The 17042-nt window shown below is 42.0% G+C and overlaps 2 protein-coding genes across 2 annotated transcripts in view; both read left to right on the forward strand.

The window, feature by feature from the left end:
- Positions 1 to 1176, forward strand: part of LOC143484581 (uncharacterized) — a 28610-nt gene extending 27434 nt beyond the window's left edge. Inside the window, exon 11 of the mRNA XM_076983383.1 lies at positions 1110 to 1176. Within this exon, the coding sequence (XP_076839498.1) occupies positions 1110 to 1176 (67 nt within the window). The remainder of the gene's footprint in view (positions 1 to 1109) is intronic.
- Positions 744 to 16801, forward strand: LOC143484646 (stonustoxin subunit beta-like). Its single transcript, XM_076983498.1, has 4 exons — positions 744 to 893; positions 8598 to 8771; positions 12963 to 13009; positions 15206 to 16801. The coding sequence occupies exons 1-4, from the start codon at positions 778 to 780 to the stop codon at positions 15748 to 15750; spliced, it is 882 nt and encodes a 293-aa protein (XP_076839613.1). The 5' UTR covers positions 744 to 777; the 3' UTR covers positions 15751 to 16801.
- The last annotated feature ends 241 nt before the right edge of the window (positions 16802 to 17042 follow it).

Consider the following 17042-nt stretch of genomic DNA (forward strand, 5'->3'; position numbering starts at 1 on the left):
TGTAAGCTCCTGTTGAGTCTGATGGTCTGGGGGTATAAGCTTCTGTTGAGTCTGTTGGTCTGGAGGTAAAAACCTCTACTGAGTCTGATGGTTTGGGGATGTAAGTTTTTACTGAGTCTGATGGTCTGGGGATGTAAGCTTCTATTGAGTCTGATGGTCTGGGGATGTAAGCTTCTATTGAGTCTGATGGTCTGGGGGTGTAAGCTTCTATTGAGTCTGATGGTCTGGGGTAAAAGCTTCTGTTGAGTCTGATGGTATGGGGGTAAAAGCCTCTATTGAGTCTGATGGTCTGGGGTAAAAGCTTCTGTTGAGTCTGATGGTATGGGGATAAAATCTTCTATTGAGTCTGATGGTCTGGGGGTGTAAGCTTCTATTGAGTCTGATGGTCTGGGGTAAAAGCTTCTATTGAGTCTGATGATCTGGGGGTAAAAGATTCTATTGAGTCTGATGGTCTGAGGGTAAAAGCCTCTGGTGGTCTTGCATCATATGCTGCTGTAGCGTTTGGCAGAGGGTCATTTTGTTTGTAGTCTTTTTTATCATATACAGACATGTTGTCCAAACACCACATCTAAATGCGATATGTGATGATCAGCATGATCAGTAATCAAACAATACTCTCTACAATATTATCTGTTGTGTCTGCTATAGAGGTAATATTTTAATATCTGTTGTTTCTGCTACAGAGGTAATATTATAATATGTCTTGTATCTACTTGCAGGCTGACTCTCTGTGGTCTTGGGGAAAAGACTTGTGAAAATCTGGCATCAGTTTTACAGATGGAGAACTCCCTCCTGAGGGAACTGGACCTTAGTAACAACGACCTGAACAATTCAGGAGTGGAGCAGCTCTCTGCTGGACTGAAGAGTTCACACTGTAAACTGGAGACACTCAGGTGAGATTTGTTTTATTCAACAGAGATTCATCTTGGATACAGCAGCTCCTCCCGATCGTATTGTTCAAAATTCTGAAATTACGTCTGTGTTAACAAATTGCTCCTACAAAGACAGTTTTGGTAAATATATCTACAGTCAACAGTTTCTGTTAGACACGATGAAATCACGTGGGTAAGCAGACATGAGCGTCCCAGAACTCTGACTCCTGTGTCAAGCATCTCCAGAGACCACGCCCTCACCTGCACTCACAGCCCACGGGAGGAGACGCTGCAGACAGTTTGAGAGGACCAGAAGTGAGGAGGTATCCATGCCAGGATAAAAACTACCGTATTTTCCGGACTATAAGCCGCTACTTTTTTCCCCCACGCTTTGAACCATGCGGCTTATAATGAGGTGCAGCTTTTTTGTAGATTTTTCTTCACCCGTCAGAAGGCAGGGCAGAAAGTTAATCAGGTGGTAGGTCAAAGTTGTAAATCAAAGAAGAAAGTGCTCAATTTCATTTAGCACATGCACACAGCAGGCACAACGGATAAGTTTTTTCAAACCAACATGTTTTGTGCCAAATTCAGACTCACCTCATTTGCACACGCATAATGTTGCTACAGATGATATTCGGGAGTTACAGTGATTTTAACTTAGTTCATTGAGCACTCTAGTTTTGTCCTAACTAGATATTTAGACATAATACTGCTTTAATACTGCAGTCATGTGGTCAGAGGTGAACTTCGGTATAGCCAGTGTGTATTTTAATTAAAATAATTAATTAACTTGAACCAGTGTGGCTTTGGACAGATAATGCCATGCAGTTTGCTGTAATAGATAATTAAAGTCTGGCTCTTATTTATGCATAGAAACATAAATCAACAATATAACCTGTAGCGTCTTTATGCGCGGATAAACGAGGGGAGTCGGAATTCGGCACAACACCGGCTGAAAGCCAAATCTGGTGCATGTGAAATGCTACAGGCACCGTTCAGAAATTGATCAGTTCAGTTAAATGTATTCAGTTCAGTAGATATATGTGGCTTTTAGCCCGGTGCGGCGTATACAACATTTTCCATTTTTTCTAAAATTTTGTAGGTGCGGCTTATATCGAGGTGCGCTCTATAGTCGAGAACATACGGTAACCGGCTCTGACCGCCTCTACTGATCATCCTGCTGGATCATATCTCCATCATGCTAATATCTGCATATTGTGACTCATATTGGACACATACAGGATCCAAGCGCAGGACACTTTTAATGTAGAGCACTAAAGGGCCAGAAGCTAGAGAGGGAAAACATACAGGCCAATGTATACGAGTCAGAGAAGGATAAAGTACAAAGGGACTAGGCAATACTCAGAACAGGCTATGAACAGGCCAATGATCATACACAGGATTGGCAAAACAGCTATAAGGAACAACGGCTTGGTTCGCAAACTCAGGTTGTTGGTGATTCCTAGCAAGGTTGGGAAGGTACCCTGAAGTTTTAAGTAGCATTTGTGTGATGTGGTGAGAGCGCCCTCTGGTGGCCTAATATGTGTGAAGCAGTGTTCATCAATCAATCAATCAATCAATCAAATTTTATTTATATAGGCAAGGAAAAACTCCCTAGTTTTTTGCATGAGGAAGAAACCTTGAGAGGAACCAAGACTCAGGGGGGGAACCCATCCTCCTCTGGCCGACACCGGTCACCATGACGACAACAACAACAACAATTTAGACAGAAAGAAGAGAAAGAAAATGAAAAATATGTAATAATGTCCATCATGATGTATGCATCCGGTTAGGCAGGAGGTGGCTGGCTCAGGATGGATCGCTGGTCTCCTCATCTCATTATTCCTCAAACAGGCGGGCAGCCATGTGGAGAAATGAAACAGGGAAAATTAGCTCTGTATGAGGACATATACAGGACAGGTAAAATTATAAACATTTCCGGAGTGTGGCAGCAACTCCGGCATTTAGTTAAATTATTACAGCCTAGCTAAAAAGGCAGAACCAGAAGGTAACATAGGCTTGGGGGTATTCTGAGACAATGGCATCCGTCCACTGCACTGTCAACAAACTTGAGTGACCACGAGCAGTGACAGGACGACAGCACCAGCGCCCCAGTCTACCATAAAACCCTTTGTCTATGAACCCCTGGATCTGTACTTTTATCTAAGGGGGATATTAATTATCAAACGCTAAACTAAATAGGTGGGTTTTCAACCTAGACTTAAAGATTGTGACTGTGTCGGAGTCCCGGACGCATTTAGGAAGATTATTCCAAAGCTGGGGGGCCTTACAAGAAAAGGCTCTTCCCCCTGCTGTTACCTTATTAATTTTTGGAACTAATAAAAGACCAGCACCCTGTGATCTTAGTGGGCGTGGGGGTTCGTAATAGGAAATAAGTTCCTGAAGGTACTCAGGAGCAAGCCCGTGCAATGCTTTATAAGTTAATAGAAGAATTTTAAAGTCAATACGGAATTTAACTGGGAGCCAATGCAGGGCTGATAGGACTGGTCTGATATGCTGAAATTTTCTAGTTCTGGTCAGAACCCTGGCTGCAGCATTTTGAACTATTTGAAGTTTATTTAGATTCCTATTTGAACATCCTGACAGTAGTGCATTGCAGTAGTCTAATCTAGAGCTAACAAAGGCGTGCACCAATTTTTCCGCATCATCCTGTGATAATGCATTTCTTAATTTAGCAATGTTACGGAGATGTAGAAAAGCTATCCTAGTAGTATTATCTATGTATTTATCAAATGATAGGTCAGAGTCGAGTATGACGCCTAGGTTTTTGGCTACTGTGCCAGGTGTAATGGGGTAGCCTGCGAGATTAAGCATTAGATCTGGAATTTTCTGTTTTGAGGCCTTAGGGCCCAGAAGAAGAACTTCTGTTTTGTCCTCATTAAGTTGGAGGAAGTTTAGAGACATCCAGCATTTAATATCTTTTACACAGGCCTCAATTTTTCTTAAACTGAGTTTGTCATCAGGTTTGGCTGATATGTAAAGTTGAGTGTCATCTGCATAGCAGTGAAAATTGACACCATGTTTGTTTATAACTGTGCCCAATGGTAGCATATATAATGTAAATAATAGTGGTCCTAGAATGGAGCCTTGCGGGATCCCATATTTAACTTTTGTACGTTTGGATGGAATATTATTGAGCTCTACAAACTGATAGCGATTTGTTAAGTAAGAATGAAACCATGAAAGGGCTGTGCCAGAGACTCCAACCCAGCGTTCTAACCTTTCTAGCAAGATCCTATGATCAATTGTGTCGAAAGCTGCACTAAGATCAAGAAGCACTAACAGCGATACATAACCTTGATCTGAAGCAAGGAGGAGGTCATTTGTTACTTTAACTAATGCTGTTTCAGTACTGTGATGGGGCCTAAAACCAGATTGGAACTTTTCAAATATGTGATGCCTATGCAGATATAGGCATAATTGCTGGGCAACAGCTTTTTCTATGATCTTAGATATAAATGATGTGTTTGAAATGGGTCTATAATTAGATAGTACAGTAGGATCAAGATTTGGTTTCTTAATCAGAGGTTTAATAACTGCTAATTTACATGATTTGGGCATGTGACCTATTGTAATGGATGAGTTAACTATAGTTAGAAGAGGTTCAGTTACCGCTGGTAATACCTCTTTTAATAACTTTGATGGAACAGAGTCTAGTGTGCAGGTAGCACAATTTAAGGAAGAAATTATTTTCTCTAATTCTGATTGTGGGAGTGGATGAAAAGCATCAAGTTTTTCTCCCAGTATGCGATTTAAATCGATGTCAACCAAACCAGATGACATACCAGTTGTATTGCTAATAAAAGGTTTTATATTTTGTCTAATATTCTCTATTTTATTATCAAAAAAATCTATAAATACATTACTAGTGAGGTTTACTGGAATCTGAGGTTCTGCGCCTGCTTGATTTTTTGTAAGTTTGGAAATAGTATTAAAAAGAAATCTAGGATTGTTTTTATTTTTCTCTATCAGTGAGGCTAGGTATGCTGAGCGTGCTTTAGCGAGTGCCCGTTTGTAGTCAATGATGCTATCCTTCCAGGCACAGTAGAATACTTCCAACTTAGTAGATCGCCATTTACGCTCTAATTTACGTGCTATTTGTTTTAAGTTTCTAGTTTGGTCAGTGTACCACGGAGCGAGTTTTTTAGATCTAGTCTTTTTATATTTGAGTGGAGCTACTATATTTAGAGCTGATCTGCAGGTATTCTCTATGCAGTTGGTTAGACTGTCTAACTCTCCTGGATAGGATGGCGAGTGGGCTAGAGCAGTTATATCAGGGAGGGCTTCAATAAACTGTGTTGATGTTAATGAATTTATCGAGCGCTTTATACACTGCCGAGGAGACGGGCGGGTATTTATGTTAAGATGAATCTCAAATTTGACTAAATAGTGATCAGAGATAGCTACGGTTTGCGGGAGTATATTTATATTATCTACGTCAATACCCAACGTTAAGATTAAATCTAGGGTATGATTTTGATAGTGTGTGGGTCCTACAACGTTTTGTGTAATGCCAACAGAGTTCAATATAGAAGTAAAAGCCCTTGTCAGTGGATCCTCCGCATTATCAAAATGTATGTTAAAGTCTCCTACCATTATTATTTTGTCACTACTAACTGCTAAATTTGCTGTAAAATCTGTGAAATCTTTTAAGAAATCTGAGTAAGGCCCTGGTGGTCTATATACATTTGTTAGGGAAAATGAACTTTTATTTTCAGATGGACTAGTTACATTAATAGACAGCATCTCAAATGAATTAAAGATATCCAAGTATTTCTGATGAATTTCTAAACAATCACGATATATTATACATATTCCTCCTCCTCTGCCTGACAATCTAGGTTTATGTATATAACTATATCCCACAGGAGTGGCTTTGTTTAGAGATAAATAGTCACCAGATTGAATCCACGTTTCAGTTAGACATAAAATATCAATTTTCTGGTCAGTTATAAGTTCATTCATAAAAACTGCTTTAGAGTTGAGTGATCGAATATTAATTAATCCAATTTTCAGATCGGTCATATAGGTAATAATTGGATGTGAAGTTTGAATATTAGTTAAAAACTTAGGACAGACTATTTTCTTATGATTTAATTTAACCCGGGGCACAGACACAGTCTCAATCCTATGGGATCTTGGTGACGCCTCTAAGCAGCTCGCAGACAGACGGTTTAGCCCGTTAGTCTGCGGCCTGGTCGCGACTCTGGTTAGTCAGCAGCTCCTAGTACTACACTGCCCACTAACTAAAAGACTACGGGCTATGCTGCAAGATAACAGGGCAGCGCCATCCCGGGTGGGGTGGACACCGTCCCTGCCTAAAAGACCAGGCTTGCCCTCGAACTCTTTCCAATTATCAATAAAGCCCACTTGATTTTCTGAACACCACTTGGACATCCAGCGGTTTAGCGACGTGAGCCTGCTGTACTGCTCATCACCGCGCCGCATTGGGATGGGGCCAGAGCAGATTACGGCATCGGACATCGTCTGGGCTAATTTAACCACCTCTTTAACATTAGCCTTAGTCACCTCTGACTGCCGCAGACGTATATCGTTGGCCCCTACATGTATAACTATCCTAGAGAATCGTTTATGGGCTAACAGTCTAAGGTTGCCACTAATGTCCGGCGCTCTGGCTCCCGGTAAACAGCTGACTGTAACCGCTGGTGCCCCTACAGGAATAGCGACTTTCACGTGTCGGACTATAGAGTCTCCTATGACCAGAGTCTCCTCAGCGGGTGTAACACTGAGCGGGGCAAACCTGTTGGACACGTGAACCGGGGAGTGGTGCTCTGGTGGGCTAGCGCTGGCGTTAGCGGTAGCTGCAGCCCTCGCTCTCCGACTACGCCGCCGAGACGTCACCCATTCGCCCCGCTGTGAGGGCTCTATCGCCGGAGTCGCGGAGGCGCTAGTTCTCCCTGGCGCGTCCACACCTACTACAGACCCTGTCTCTCTATCCCTCAATAATGAGTGGACGCGGCGCTCTAAACTTTCCACTTTCGCCACAAGAGAAGTAACTAACTGGCACCTCTCACAAATACTATCACTATTACTATCAGTGGCGAAAGGGTCTAGACTAAAGTGTTTGGTCAGAGGAGAAAATCTCAGCCTTACAGGACTGGAAGTCACAGACTAGATTATCTGTATTACTCACACTTGACTGCACTGCCACGTTCAGACCAGTCACATCACAACATTCACAGATGACGCTACAGTCAGTCTGATCACCAATAACGATGACACTGTACAGACAGGACGTGGAGCAGCAAACCAGCTGGTGAGAAAACAACAACCTCTTCCTGAATGTGAAGAAAATCAAGGAGATGGTCCTGGACTTCAGGAGGGGCAGCAGTGACCGCCCCCCACTGACCATCAATGGCATTACTGTTAAAAGACTCCACAGTACCAAGTTTCTGGAGGTGCATATTACAGATGACATCAGCTGGTCCTCCAACACCACTGCTCCCACCAAACAAGCCCAGCAGCACCTTCACTTCCTGTGGAGACTGAAAAGGCCAAATACTTCAGTCATGACAACATACTACAGAGGGACTGTGGAGATCATCCTGACCCACTGCATCACTGTCTGGTATGATAGCTGCTCTGCTGCAGACAGGATCACCCTGCAGAGAGTAGTTAGAGCCTCAGAGAGGATCATGGGAGCCCCACTCCCACCCTAGCAGACGTTTATAATGGTGGATGTGTCAGAAAGGCCTCCACCATCATGCTGGACCCTCTCACCCCTCCCACCACCTCTTTGTGCTCCGCCCTCTGGTAGGAGCTGCAGAGCATCTGGGCAACATCCTCCAGATTGTACAACAGTTTCTGTCCTCAGACCATCAGAACAATGAACTCCCTCCACAAACTGCCCCCATTCACCCCATCAGGACAATTAACTCCCTCTACAAAATGCCCCATTCACCCCATCAGGACAAAAAACTCCCTCCAAAAACTACCCCCCAATCACCCCATCAGGGACTGTAATGTGATGAGCTGAATGCACACACACTTTACATCTTTAATCTAAACTCTCCACTCAGGGATTTTACTCCTGCTCTTCTGATCAGCACTTTCTTACACCCGTGCTGCTGTTTTAATTGTTTGTTTCTAAATGTGTTTAATGTGTTCTTATGTTTCTGTATGTGGTGTCTGAACATTATGATCTGTGAAGAACAGTATCTCTCTTCTGTATATGCTGAAGGTGAATGATAGAGGTGATAATAAACTGAACTGAGATGCAGTAATGTCACAGTGTTATCACACATGATATCACACAGTCACATATAGAAGATTTTACAGGCATCATCTCATGTAACATGTAACAGTGACATGTAACAGTCTTATTAGACTGTAATAAGTGACATGTAACAGTCTTATTAGACCACTGATATCACACAGTGTAAGTCCAGTTTTAGGTTCTTCTGATGTAGGTTAATAGTGCACTAGAGTTCTGAAGGGTGAGAATAAACATAAGAGCTCAAATAAACACAAGCAGCAGTGATGCGGAGAAACAAAGCTGTCTGCACGGAGGACGCCATCTTGGAGATGAGAGTGGAGGAGCCTTCACTACAGTTCCCAGCCTCTCTAGCTGCTCCATACAGACTGATCTGTAAACACATATATCTATCTCTCTCTCTCTCTCTCTCTCTCTCTCTCTCTCTCTCTCTCTCTCTCTCTCTCTCTCTCTCTCTCTCCTTTCTGCAGTCTGTCAGGTTGTCTGGTCACAGAGGAAGGTTGTTCTTCTCTGGCTTCAGCTCTGAGCTCAAACCCCTCACACCTGAAAGAACTGGATCTGACCTACAACCACCCAGGAGAGTCAGGAGTGAAGCTGCTCTCTGCTAGACTGGAGGATCCACAGAGCAGACTGGACAAACTCAGGTATGTAACATAGTGTGTGTGTGTGTGTGTGTGTGTGTGTGTGTGTGTGTGTGTGTCCTAGAGTTCATGCGTAACTAAACTACTGAAGGCCATAATCATCTGTTCCTTATGTATTTCTGACTGTGTCAGCATGATTAGTGTCACCTACTAATCCTTTATAGTATATATATAATTTGTTTTACCTTAATTATTACAGTTTTTCTCAGTCGCTTTGATGCATTTCTCAGATCAGGATTAACATTTGCACCACAGTCTGTGCATTTCTCTAAACAATTTGTTCAAACAGCACCACACAATGGTTGGCTACCTAAAGCCTGTACCTCACTCACAATCCTTTGTTCATTCCCCAAAGGTAAGTATTTATATCAGTAAACATGTCAGAGTCATCAGAATTAAAAGTTCTTCAATCATTGATTACGAACAAGACAGTCAAAATGATTAGTCCTGTAATCATGTTTACTCTGTAAGGATTTTCTCAATGTTGTTCTTTTGATGACGGATTGAACATACTTTATAAAGTATGTCAATTTTAGCAGTATAAAATTACACATTACTGTTTATGTGAGCATGATTGTAAGAAAATGGACAGAAATCCATTGATGCATTCTTTGTAAAAAAATTTATTGATGGATCATGTCATCCAAAAACAAACAAACAAGACAAGTCTGGAAAAACATTACTTTGCACAAAGAATAAAATGTTCAGAAATTTAAACCTAGGAAACAAGCAGCATTGTACAGTGTAAATCACAGTGCTGTTTTCTATACCTCCTGACGTTCTTGTCTGTTGGGCCACATATTCTCATCCACATCACAACGGATATCTTCCCTTGCAATGCAGCGTGGAAAGAATCTTTTGGAATGTCTAATCCAGCCTCTGCAAGCTTCTGCTGTGATGTCATCACATGCTGCATCCATGGCAGCCAGCAGAGCCATCCGAGTATGAGGCTGCCGATCGTAAACCTTCCACCTCCATGCGGAGAAGAACTCCTCAATTGGGTTCAGGAATGGGGAATAGGGTGGGAGAAATAGCATCAGCACCCTGTTATGGGTTGCAAACCATTGCCTGATGTTTGAATGATGGAATCTCACATTGTCCCAAATTACCACATAATTTGTTACAGGTAAATCTGGAGCCTTTTCATGCTCATTTACAGCCACATCACCATCTGGGATGAGATCCCTGTAGAGTGTATCTATGAATGTGACGAGATGCTGTGTGTTGTATGGCCCTAAAGTGGGAATATGAGTTAGCACACCCAATTCTGAAATGGCTGCACACATAGTGATGTTCCCTCCTCGTTGGCCAGGTACATCAACGGTGGCTCTGTGTCCAATAATATTTCAACCACGTCTTCTGCCTTTTGTCAGGTTGAAGCCAGCCTCATCCACGTATATGAATCGATGAGTTTGCTCACTTGATTCCAGCTCCATTATACTCTACATTTCAGAAGATACAAAAACAAATAACACAAAGTTATCTTACAGTAACAGAATTCACTGAAGATCACAACAAATGTACATTAGTCAAATTTACTGTACTTTATCATTACACAAGGAACTATTTACTTAAATGGGTAGTTACTGTATGCACGTAGATGATTTACCTGCACATACTGATAGCGAAGCTGCTTCACTCTGTCACCATTCCTTTCAAATGGTACACGATACAACTGTTTCATTCTCATCTGGTTTCTTCTAAGCACTCTGTCAATAGTTGAGATGCTTACTGACTATGTTTTCAAAGATGTCATGGTTGTCTATAATGGCACTCTGGATCTCCCTAAGTCCAATAGCATTATTAGCTATGACCATTTCACAGATGGCATCCTCCTGCTGAGGTGTAAAAAGGGGACCTCTGCCACCCCTGTGAGGTAGCCCTGTAGACCTGTGTGGTACACAAGTAGTAAGGCAAAACAAGACCGAGTTGAGTATACTTTTAGAAAATATGTAAAATTGTAATATGAAGTGTTAGTGTGTACTGTAAACATGAAAGTATTACAGTATAGAGTTATTTGGATTACCCACCTGTTCTCTCTACGAAAAGTTTGGATTATTGAGGACACGGTTGATCTCCCAACATTTGGCTGCACCCTTTGTCCAGCTTCAGCCATTGTTAGGCCATGATTGACAACATGGTCTATAAGTGTGGCCCTTATTTCATCTGCAACATGCCTATGTCCATGGCCTCTTCTACCTCTCCCTCTGTTATGCCTCCTTACTCCCCTTCCATGCACTCCTACTGCTCTTCTTACTTCTGGCTGTTGAGCCTGCTCATTTCTTTGTGGATCTTCCATTGGTAGAAATTGTAAAACTGTGTTTTGCTTCCAGTAGTCTATATATGCTTGCCAATTGAAGGTTCATGAGATGCACCTTAGAGTAGTTTCAGAAAACTGCTTGATAATTAGTTGATCTAGAGTATCAAACACTCCCCTTCATTAGTAAAAGTCATGATTCAGCTGACAGCTAATCACCAGTTTAAACAATATTTACAAAAAAGTCCACTAGAAGTGTATAAAATCGGCTTATTATGTCCTGACAACTGGCTTAACTATTTTGATTATAATGATGTATACAATGAACTAATGGCTAAGTGTTTTGGTGGGGTAGGTCAGTTTAGTAGAGAAAAGTATAATATATTATGATTTGCATGACAAAAGCGATTGAGAATTTGGGAAACAGTCGACAGTTGTACAGAATCATTTGCTATAGTGCTCGACATAATTTGCTGTTTGTATAAAGGAGTGAGAAATGACGATTTGATGTGCACAAGTGACTAGATGATATGCAAATTGAACGAGTAGTTTTAAGAAATCTAATTCTGATCTGAGAAATGCTCCAAAGCGACTGAGAAAAACTGTAATCAGTCTCATATTCTAATTATACCAGAACCACAAGTTTAGTTATCAACTAAAGGTAATTAATGGTTTGGTATCTGAAGGATTTAATTATGAATTCTTTGGCGGTTTTGGCAACAACCACTTTTGAATGACATCAACACAGACAATTTGGTGAAAATAAATGATACATTTATTTACAACCAATTATCCTAAAACACAAACAGCATCAACAAGGATTAGTGGAAGAGCATGTTGAAGACTACCTCAAGGAAATTGAGCGTAGCCTCTCGGACTTGTGCAACAGAACGAGAGAAAGTGAAGCTAATTTGGAAAACCACCTCTAGATCAGTTCACACGTTCATAGAATCACAGCCGTTTTCCATTAGGGACAGTTACACTCAGCTATGCAAAGCCCTCGCTGAGGAGTATTCCCCTTATTTTGACGAAGCGTCAGAATTCATGTCGGCCATTAAAATTAAGCACAAGCGTTCAAGGCATTCCAGAGATTACTTTAATCGCTTGAAGCAAACGTCTTTCCAGGGAAGAAATGTACCAGGTCTCACAGAAGACCGAACCTTCAAATCCCTATTTTTGCACAATCTCCACCCTTGTGTGAGAACCCATGTCACACTTTTGGCACCCCAAGGTGACCTTTCAATGCGTGAGATTAGAAAGACCACACGGACAGTGTGGAAGACTGTTGTGCAGTACCTACACTGGTCTCCCTATTAATAATTCATCCTGTTTGTAGACTCTGCTGTGCAGTGATATGTTTGTTGTGCCTTTATTGTCTAGTGTTTGGTTTTAGGGTGAGTTGGGGAGTCAGTGTTATAGTAAACTGTACTGCAGTGTGTTATAGTGAGTGTGAAAGTATTAGTGGGTGGAGCTGTGTAGGCCAGAGGGCGGAGCTACAGTCCTCCTGCCTGACTGGTTGGTTCCTGCTCCAGGGATGTTGTCCTTCTGTGGGATTATTCTTGTAGTCTTCAGCACTGAGACAAACACAGTGGAGGGAGTGTGTAGCTGCACTGATCTTCACAGTGTCTCCAGGACTTTTGGTTGGACTACGTCCTGTAGGGCTTTGACAGGATGAAGTTCTCAACCACATAGTGTGTGTGTGTGTGTGTGTGTGAGAGAGAGAGAGAAAACTGGGAATTTTGTGTGTGTGTGTGTGTGTGTGTGTGTTTGTGTGTCCATCTCTGTCGAAGACACACAGACTCACACACAGTGTCTCCAGGGCTGGAGAGGATACGATCAGAGTGAATAATGACTATATGGGTGAAAACACATACAGAACACTTTATTCTGTATGTATTCTGTGTGTGTGTGTGTGTGTGTGTGTGTGTGTGTTTTAGGATGGATTATGCAGGGATGATGAGAATCAAACCAAGACTAAGAAAATGTGAGTTCACTGTTTCAATATAATGAACACACACACACACACACACACACACACACACACACATATATATATATATATATATATATATATATATATATATATATATATATATATATATATATATATATATATATACACCGTATTTTCTGGACTATAAGCCGCTACTTTTTTCCTCATGATTTGAACCATGCGGCTTATAAAGAGGTGCGGCTTTTCTGTAGATTTTTCAGCGGGCACGACGGAGAAATTTTTTCAAACCAACATGTGCTCTGTTTAGACATAATACTGCTGTAATAGTCGTGGTCAGAGGTGAACTTCGGTATAGCCAGTGTGTATTTTATTTAAAATAATTAACACTCTTGAGCCAGTGTGGCTTTGGACATAGATAATTCTGTGCCGTTTGCTGTGATGGATAATTAAAGTCTATGTCACGACCTCCGACCCAGCGGACTCCACTTCCCAGCATGCTCAACCACGACGGCGGAGATCCGCCTCCCCAGAGTATTAGCCAGCTGTAACCTATTAAGTTCGTTCTATATAAGACCAGTCATGCTTGTGCAACGTTGCGAAGTATTGCCGACATTCCATTGGAAGCGTACCAAGCCTTATTCGTGTATGATACCCTGGTTTGACCTGTATAGTGTGTTCCGTGTTCCCCTCTCTTGGATTAGCCCTCTGGTACCTCTGCTCGTTTATATTGCTGTAGTGTATGAACCTGGACTGCCCCCGACCTCTCTTTGGATCTCCCTGTTATCATTAAATCTTACATTATTGAACGTCTGCAAGCGTCTGTGTAGCGTCATGTTTCCAGCATCACAGTCTAGCTCTTATTTATGCATAGAAACATGCATAGAAATCGACAATATAATCTGTAGCGTCTTTATGCTCGGATAAAAGAGAGGAGTCGGAATTCGACACAACACCGGCTGAAAGCCAAAACTGTCGCACATGAAATGCTACAGGCACCGTTCAGAAACTGATCAGTTCAGTTAAATGTGCAGTGAGTCCTTGCTTAACGACGGGGTTAGAGACTGAAAAGTCCATCATAAAGCAGTTTTCGTCGTTAAGTGAGACCCTAGATTTAGATACGCTTTGATCGTAAATACAGTATAGAAAAAACTAACAATGTTCTTATGCATGCGTACAGTGTGAGAAAGAGCGATCGCGTTGCTGAGATGGGCTGCGGTGGAGGCTGCGCTGCCTCAGCTTATCGTACACAACACCCCACAACACTCCACTACACCCCACAACACTCCACAACACCCCACACAACACTCCACAACACCCCACACAACACTCCACACAGCACTCCACAACACTACACAACACTTCACACAACACTCCACACAACACTCCACACAAAACTCCACTACACTCCACTACACTCCACACAACACTCCACTACACTCCACACAACCCTCCACTACACTCCACACAACCCTCCACTACACTCCACAACACCCCACACAACACTCCACTACACTCCACACAACACTCCACACAACACTCCACACAACACTCCACACAATACTCCACACAACACTCCACACAACACTCCACACAACACTCCACACAACACTCCACACAACACCCCACACAACACTCCACAACACCCCACACAACACTCCACAACACCCCACACAACACTCCACAACACCCCACACAACACTCCACAACACCCCACACAACACTCCACAACACTCCACAACACTCCACAACACTCCACAACACCCCACACAATACTCCATTACACTCCACAACACTCCAACACTCCACTGTGCTGCCACTGCTCCTCCGCACACCGTGCAAAATAAAAAAAGTCGGTCGTAACTCCGGTCCATCATTAACCAGACCCACCATTAATCGGGGACTCACTGTACTCAGTTCAGTAGATATATGAGGCTTATAGCCCGATGTGGCTTATACAACATTTTCCATAAAAAAAAAAAACTTTGTAGGTGTGGCTTATATTGAGGTGCGCTCTATAGTCCAGAAAATATGGTATATATATATATATATATATATATATATATATATATATATATATATATATATATATATATATATATATATATATATACTATATATATTTATATATATATATATTTATTTATTTTTTCTTCACTCACATACACACATTCACACACAGTAGTTGTGTTGTGTGTTCTCTCCTCTAATGTCTGTTCTTGTGTGCAGATGCGTGTGAGTTCACACTGGACCCAAACACAGCACACAGAGAACTGTCTCTGTCTGAGGAGAACAGGAAGGTGACGTGGGGGAAACAGCAGCCGTATCCTGATCATCCAGACAGATTTGATTACTATAAGCAGGTGCTGAGTAAAGAGAGTGTGTGTGGAGAGAGTATGTGTGGACGCTGTTACTGGGAGGCTGAGTGGAGTGGACATGATGTTGAAATAGCAGTGACATATAAAGGAATCAGCAGGAAAGGACGCAGTGATGACTGTGACTTTGGATGGAATATAAATTCCTGGTGTCTTTACTGTGGTAAAAACAGATACGCTGTCAAACACAATAAGAAAGAAACTGTCATCTCTGTCCCCTCCAGCTCCAACAGAGTAGGAGTGTATGTGGACTGGCCCGCCGGCACTCTGTCCTTCTACAGTGTCTCCTCTCACACACTCACACACTTACACACATTCAACTCCACATTCACTCAGCCCCTCTATGCAGGATTCTGGGTGTTTCCTGACTCCTGTGTGTGTGTGTGTGAAGTAGAATAACCTCCTGTGACCTGCAGGAACACCTGAGTCTCCATGGTAACACACATGAGTGTAACACACTCCTCTACACACAGAACTGGACATGATCCATGACTGATCCAGTGAACATCATAACACACATGCCTGATCAGACTTACACAAAACACACACACACACACACACACACACACACTCTCTCTCTCTCTCTCTCTCTCTCTCTCTCTCTCTCTCTCTCTCTCTCCCCTACACACACACACACACATACACACACTCTCTCTCTCCTATACACACACACACACACACACTTTCTCTTTCTTTGACCCACACACTCACACAAACAGGTAGTTTTAGAGCAGTATACAAACTGTACAATATTCAAACTATTCTTGAGTATTGTACAGGGAAACTGAGTATTGTGAGGGAAATTTGCTAATGTCATTTAAGATCACATAAGAACATTATGATTTAGTACATTAGCAGAAAAACTGTGAACAAGGTTGATCAGTGATTCGGTTCAGTGATTCATTTGTAATCATGTCCTTGTTTGTGTGTAACCGGCGTGAGGAGAATGTGTAGAGACAGAAAGTACTATGTTATGTCTGTCATCCCTCTGTTGACCATCAGCTCTTTCTGTGTTCTGCTAGAAACAGTAAAGATCCATATTAGGAGGAATACACATGTGAGACCAAACAGTAAAGATCCATATTAGGAGGAATACACATGTGAGACCAAACAGTAAAGATCCATATTAGGAGGAATACACATGTGAGACCAAACAGTAAAGATCCATATTAGGAGGAATACACGTGTGAGACCAAACAGTAAAAATCCATATTAGGAGGAATACACGTGTGAGACCAAACAGTAAAGATCCATATTAGGAGGAATACACGTGTGAGACCAAACAGTAAAGATCCATATTAGGAGGAATACATGTGTGAGACCAAACAGTAAAGATCCATATTAGGAGGAATACACGTGTGAGACCAAACAGTAAAGATCCATATTAGGAGGAATACACGTGTGAGACCAAACAGTAAAGATCCATATTAGGAGGAATACACGTGTGAGACCAAACAGTAAAGATCCATATTAGGAGGAATACACGTGTGAGACCAAACAGTAAAGATCCATATTAGGAGGAATACACGTGTGAGACCAAACAGTAAAGATCCATATTAGGAGGAATACACGTGTGAGACCAAACAGTAAAGATCCATATTAGGAGGAATACACGTGTGAGACCAAACAGTAAAGATCTATATTAGGAGGAATACACGTGTGAGACCAAACAGTAAAGATCCATATTAGGA

The sequence above is a fragment of the Brachyhypopomus gauderio genome, chromosome 20 (assembly GCF_052324685.1).
Source record: "Brachyhypopomus gauderio isolate BG-103 chromosome 20, BGAUD_0.2, whole genome shotgun sequence".
Taxonomy (NCBI): Eukaryota; Metazoa; Chordata; class Actinopteri; order Gymnotiformes; family Hypopomidae; genus Brachyhypopomus; species Brachyhypopomus gauderio.